Source organism: Solenopsis invicta, chromosome 16, assembly GCF_016802725.1.
Source record: "Solenopsis invicta isolate M01_SB chromosome 16, UNIL_Sinv_3.0, whole genome shotgun sequence".
In the NCBI taxonomy this organism is placed as follows: domain Eukaryota; kingdom Metazoa; phylum Arthropoda; class Insecta; order Hymenoptera; family Formicidae; genus Solenopsis; species Solenopsis invicta.
In genome coordinates, this window is record NC_052679.1 from 22,936,765 (window position 1) to 22,943,246 (window position 6,482).

General features: G+C 33.9%; 1 protein-coding gene across 1 annotated transcript; it reads left to right on the forward strand.

Annotated features, from left to right (window-relative positions):
* Positions 1–397: 397 nt before the first annotated feature.
* On the forward strand, positions 398–6,125 carry LOC105193419 (facilitated trehalose transporter Tret1). The gene is made up of 6 exons (XM_026134976.2): positions 398–734; positions 1,294–1,555; positions 3,204–3,364; positions 3,880–4,155; positions 4,703–4,947; positions 5,178–6,125. Exons 1-6 carry the CDS (start codon positions 650–652, stop codon positions 5,562–5,564), a joined length of 1,416 nt encoding a protein of 471 aa, XP_025990761.1. The 5' UTR covers positions 398–649; the 3' UTR covers positions 5,565–6,125.
* Positions 6,126–6,482: the final 357 nt, after the last annotated feature.

The window sequence follows — 6,482 nt, forward strand, 5'->3', positions numbered from 1 at the left end:
GTACTTATTTTTTTTATTTTAAAATAATTAAACAGACAATCACAATAAAACTTTGTACAAATTATCTTCAATAATTAAAGTACATACAAAAAAATTGATTTTTCTTTATACCGTTTTCTTAATACTAAAAATACATTAATAAATAAAAATGTAATTTTACGCACACAACTTTTATATGTATATAATTTGGAAGTGTTAATATTAACACATATCCAAATTTTATTTTGCAGAGACCAAATGTCTGCTACATCCAAAATACTTCTCTATTTTTTATATTAAGAATATTTTTAGCCTTGTTATTTGAAATCTGTTTTGAGAGAGCAGATATATTTGATAACAATATTACGAATAATAGCATACAAATTACTTCTGATGGTGCAGAACTCGACTCTGATCATTACGTCAGCGCGTGAGTTGCAACATCGAATCGTCGATATCGGTATAGACGCTGATAAGGTTTCGTGGCGAGAGAACACGAATTAGGACGGGCAGTCTGTGGTATTCGACGGACTGTGTCATGTTCCTCCTTTTCCCCGGTTCAATGTCGCTGACTCGACCCTCGCGTTGGCGCGCGCGCACCGGTGCGGAGCACTATTTGTTTTTCGCGAAGTGTTTTAAGTGACTAAAGCGATTCTTCCGCGACTGCACAATGGCTTTAATTGCACAGAGCGATGAGAGATCGTCGTGCGAGCAACCGACTTCAAAATGCGCGCAATACGTGGGCGTGCTTGTGGGTGAGTTTTCGCGAGTGGGTGCTTAATCCTTTCGCGAACTCGCGCGATATTGAGATGCGGCTGCATTTACGCATGAATAATTAATAAACGCGAGAATAGTTGGAAAAATTGATGGATGCTTAGAGGGAACAAAGAGGTTTCAACAATTATAAGGAAAAAAAAAATGTAAATCGGTTCTCATCTTCGTAGCCTTTTGGGAGTCATCGAGGCGACTTTGAAGAAGAAAAAAAAAAAAACTCGAACTGTCACGCGCGATTGCCAGCATTAATCTTCGCGTCTCTTAATTTAATCGAAAGTTTGTCTCTTTCTCTCGTTAAAACTCTCTCGATAGACATCTTTTGACTGTAATTTAACTTCGCGTTGCTGCGTGCCCGTGGGATATCTCCAAGCGGAGAATATCAAGAGTAGCGCGAGAGGAGGAAGAGACTTTTCTCGAGACAGCGCGCGCGAATTTTTGCCGAAGATAAAATATTTCTCGAGATAGATCAAATAGAATATTCCTCAAGAGAAATTTCACGAGATGAAATGCGCCTGACATTTACTTTCTGTTATCGCTTAGCGACATTCGCCGCGTTCTCGATCGGCACGTACTTGTCGTGGACGTCGTCCGCCTTGCCACTTTACAATGTGAGCGACACGCTGCCTGTCAGCGATCAGGAGGTCTCCTGGATTTCTTCCTTGCTCCCCCTCGGTGCAGTTCCCGCCGTTATCCCGGCGGGGATGTTGGCGGATAGATTTGGTCGGAAGAGGACGATTTGGGCGGCGACCGTGCCCTTATTTTTCTGCTGGTACATTATCGGATTCGCGCGGAGTAAGATATGGTAAGAATGCTCGCTATAAGCTTTTTATGGCGTGACTTTGCGTCCGAATTCGTTCGCAGATACTTGTACCAATAATAATGAAAAAATATGTACACTGAGAAAAATGTCCGAAGAATAATGATCGGATTAGGTATCCCATTAAAAAGTAACAAAAGAATATTTCCGATTATTTAGATTGGAACGTGCAGAAATAAACGGATAATCCGTTTAAAAAATGACGGATAGTTATTTTTTAAACAAATTATCCTTTATTTCTGGGCATTCCGATCTAAATAATCGGAAATATCCCTTTGTTACATTTTAACGGGATAATCCGATCGTTATTCTCTGGACATTTTTCTCGGTGTAAGTAAGTATATTTCGTAAAATTACGTATGTAAAATTATATTGCATACGAAAGGATTTGAAAAATGCAAAAAGATGTAAAGAATACCTTATGCGAAACGCTAGAGTATCTTTTTTGCTGCACAAGAGAAAACGTTTCTTTTTTTCATTCAGTATTTCTATTTGTTTTACATTTATTTCACTGAATCAATATATTAAAAAAAATTTATTGGGTTGGATAAACAAACTTTTTAGTTTTATTACAATAAACCACATTGTTTGGCAGAAGAAAACATAATTGTTTGAAACAATATTTTTCGAAGAAATAACGTTTTCTTTACGCTAAATATTAATATTCAATGAAATAAAGCACTTCTCCGAATAATATGTTTGATTGAAATAAGAACGTTACGTTTTAATTAATTTTATGCTTGGAATTATCATTGTAATCATGTTTCGCCTTTTAACGTTCAGTAAATTTTCGCGTTTTGGCTAATAGCAACGTGTAAGCACTTACATATGTTGTTATTCAGATTCAGTGTTTCTGAAATGAGTTGCAGCTCAGATCATCTTTAATCTTTTCCAATTCTAACATTAGAGAAGTAATTTGTTTTGTTCGTTTCCAAAAAATAGATTTCATTAAAGTTTGTTTATTAAGAATAAATGCTTCTAATAAAGTTTGCTTTATTTTTATAAGCATGTGGCTTATCATTTGATAACGTTTGCCTGTAAACATTCTACATATTGTAGTATTTGCCTCTGTATAATGTTATTTTGCAAGTAGGGTTATTAAAGTTAAATAGTGTTTTCTATAAGCAAGATTAGTAAAGTATTAAGAAAAATAAATAAATAAATATTATTCGATAAATAAATAAATATCATTCGATTTCACCTTACATTATATTTAAAAAGTTCAAAGTTATTACAGTTTTTAGTTCAAACAGACATTTGGTTAGACTATTTTAATGTATAATTTTCTTTCAATTAAAAAAAAGAAATGTTAAATCTAAAGAAATGTTTTTATTTGTGTGCCTGTAAAGAAAAAATACTAAAATTTCATGTTACACCAAATTAAAGATTAATATACGCCTAAATCTTATTTGCAACGTTATCATCGTTAATTTATGAAATGGTGCAGAAGAAAATGATTATTCTAAATAATTAGTGAATGAAATCTTTCATCGAAGTCCGCCATCCGTCACGAATGTTTTATCCATCAATTGCATCGGCTGCGTTTCCAGCCAGCGATAGTAATTTTACTGAACGGTTTTATTGATTTTCTACTTACGTTTCTTCTTACGTAATCGCGTTTTTCCATCAAAAGGATTTTCCTGGCTCGGTTTGTTGCGGGAGCAGCATGCGGCGCAGCATCCGTCGTTGTTCCCATGTACGCTTCTGAGATTGCCGAGCGAAGCATTAGGGGAATGCCTGGCACTATTTTTCAATTACAGATTACCGCCGGAATTCTCTTCGGATATGCTACTGGTAAAGAAACGTTTTAATTTAAAATATAGCAATTATTAATTTAAATATAGCACTGATTATCATATGCCCTGGATATCGCGCAAGAGAACCTACAATTAAAATCAAAAATACATTAATTAACAAGTCAAATGTACATTACTGTATCTTATTGCATCAATAACCAATTAACAGAACTGATATAAAATAATTAATAACAATAATTTTAGAAATTTTATAAAGATGTATAAAATTGAATTCACCTGTAGTAAATTTATAAATAAATTCGTTTCGTCGTCTAATTTTAGTTCGACACAACCTGTGAACGTAGCGCTTCGTCTAAATGCCTGTAACGTCAGATATCAAATGACACAGAATTAGAGGAAGACGCTATTATAAAGAACTTGACATTACTGTACATAGTTTGATGGTGTTTGCAATGATAGATAAAATTCAAGTCGCGAGAGTTCTGGGGTACAACTGCTAGGCAACAACTTTCCTGAAATGATAAGCGCAGTGACATTTACATACGTTTGCAGCTTTTACCGATAGCCTGCACGTCATTGCCATACTTTGTTCCGTGGTGCCCGCTTTGCTTTTGATCTCCTTCCCATTCGTACCGGAATCACCGGCGTGGTTGGTCATGCAGGGTCGCAAGAATGAGGCGAGTGATGTGCTGAAACACTTTAGGGGGCCTCGCTACAGTCCCGAGACGGAATTGGTCAGGCTCGAGCTTCGTGCCTCGGAAATGCGAGAGGCCAGGCCTAGTATTTTTGACTTGAGAAATTATCAGAAAGCAATGTACATCACACTGGGTAAACAAAAATATTTAATTTAATTATTAATTAGTTGAATATTAACGTAACTCCACTAAAATAATAATAAATAGGAATAAAAACAGTTTGTACGCAATCACTCTGTCATGTGCGTTTATGTCATATTAGTATTAATTATTAATTACTTGATTAACTCCAATTTACGCCGCTAAAACCAAAATAAATAGGAATTAGTTTACACGCAATCACTCTGTTATGTACTTTCATGTCATATTAATAGTGCTGTGGTTTCATTTTTTTACCGTTAATATTAACAATATCATAGTGAGTTGAATCGATTTGTAACGTAGCACAATCATATATTATAATCTACGCAAAATGATATTATCGTAGAGAGTGTAAAAGATTTAGCTATTATTAAAAAATACAAGGATTAAGCTAGTAGCTTAACTCTTATATTTTTTTTTTTTTTTTGTTTAATTTGTCTTGTACATCTTATTTGTTTGGGATATACAGCATTTTTAGCACGAGGGATTTATATATATAAAATGTCTAATTGTTTAATGTCTAATAATTTTTTTTCTAGGTCTAATGTTTTTTCAGCAACTGTCCGGCGTTTATATTCTGATATTCTACGCTAGGTTCTTTGACGATTGGAACTCGATTCTGAGTTCATCCACGTCGTTGGTGATCGTCGGTGTAGTACAAGTAATCGCAGCCTATTTTTCGACCGTTTTGATCGAACGTGCTGACAGAAAACTACTATTATTTATCAGTGTGTCAGTGATGGCCGTTTGCATGTTCACGTTATCGGGATATTTTCATTTCCGGGTAAAAGAATTATTAATTAATCATATATTAATCAAATCTTAGTAGCCAATTTATTATTTTTTGAATATTCGATTAAAAATATTAGTAATCTTGGATAATAATTTTCAACCGTAAATCTAAAATTTCATGTTTCTGCAACTTTCTTTCTTCATTATTAATTTAATTAATTTAATTCTAATTAATTAGAAATTTTTGAATTATATTGCGAGCTTCTCTCTCGGTTCTTACAGAACTCGTACGATCTCTCAAGCTTCTCCTGGATCCCTCTGCTCTCGTTCGCGGTATTCCTCATCATTTTCAACATCGGCATCTGGCCAATTTCGTGGTTGATGGTCGGCGAGTTGTTTACGAGCAACATGAAGAACGTGGCAAGCGCAGTCAACTGGATGTCCAACTGGACACTAGCTTTTCTGGTGACCAAGTGCTTCCTGAACATGTTAGATCTCATGGGACTCTCCTCAACGTTTGCCACATTCGGCATAATAAGTTTATTTGGAACCATATTCATTTCCGTGATGGTGCCGGAGACGGAGGGCAGAAGCGCCGAAGAGATTCAGATAGAGTTGTACGGGATAGAAATAAGAAATCCGATGGAGACAGCAGCGGTGGCAACATGATGAAACATGATAAAATAATGACTGAATAGAAATGCTCAGTTGTAAAAATATGGTTGTGATTCGTTTATATGAGGAATATTTTATAAAACTATAGGTCAAGCGTGCATAATTATTACTTAATATCGAAAAGTATGATTTCAAAGTTACAGAAAGAATGGTTTTGCTAAAGTTGTCTGAAAAATCAACAAGGTAAAAATCTGAAAACAATTTTTTATTAGCCCATTAAAATAATTATATAGAATACTTAAAATAGTTGCTAAAATTTCAAAATAAAAATATTTTTGCAGCTTTACTTGACGTGCTTTACTTGAGCGTGTTACAAAATTATTTTTACGTTCAACAAAAAATTATTTTCACAAATCTATATCTACATTGAGAGAAAAAATATCTTGCAACAAAAAATTATTTAAAAATTAAGTGAGGAAAGGCTCTGAAGACGTAAATCAAAGTGTAAATCGATGCCGATAGAGCCAACATTAGATATTCGTGTGTAATTTATGTATATAATTACAATCAAATGTTACAAGTAAACGTTTCGAGCCTCGATTTGGATCATCTTCAGTACAAAAATATTGCTAAATCTTATATATTCATGTGATGTCAGCGGAAATTAAACATATGTAGTGGTGGTCCGCGCCGTTGAATGAAAAAGTTTAGAACCGTCATATTAAAATTATGTAAGTTTTGCCTAAGAATAACGCTATGCATATCAATAATGAATAAAAAAGAAAATAGTGTATTCACACAAGAAGAGATAAATTGACTGACATAAAATTGTTGTTTAACGAGTAAAAAATTATTTATTTGATGGATTCCAATAGCTTTTTTTTTACTTGCATACAAGTTAAAAAATTTTTTATTAAAATATTTACGTAAATAATATGAAGAAATCATTTTTATTTGAGTGACTTTTTCTTG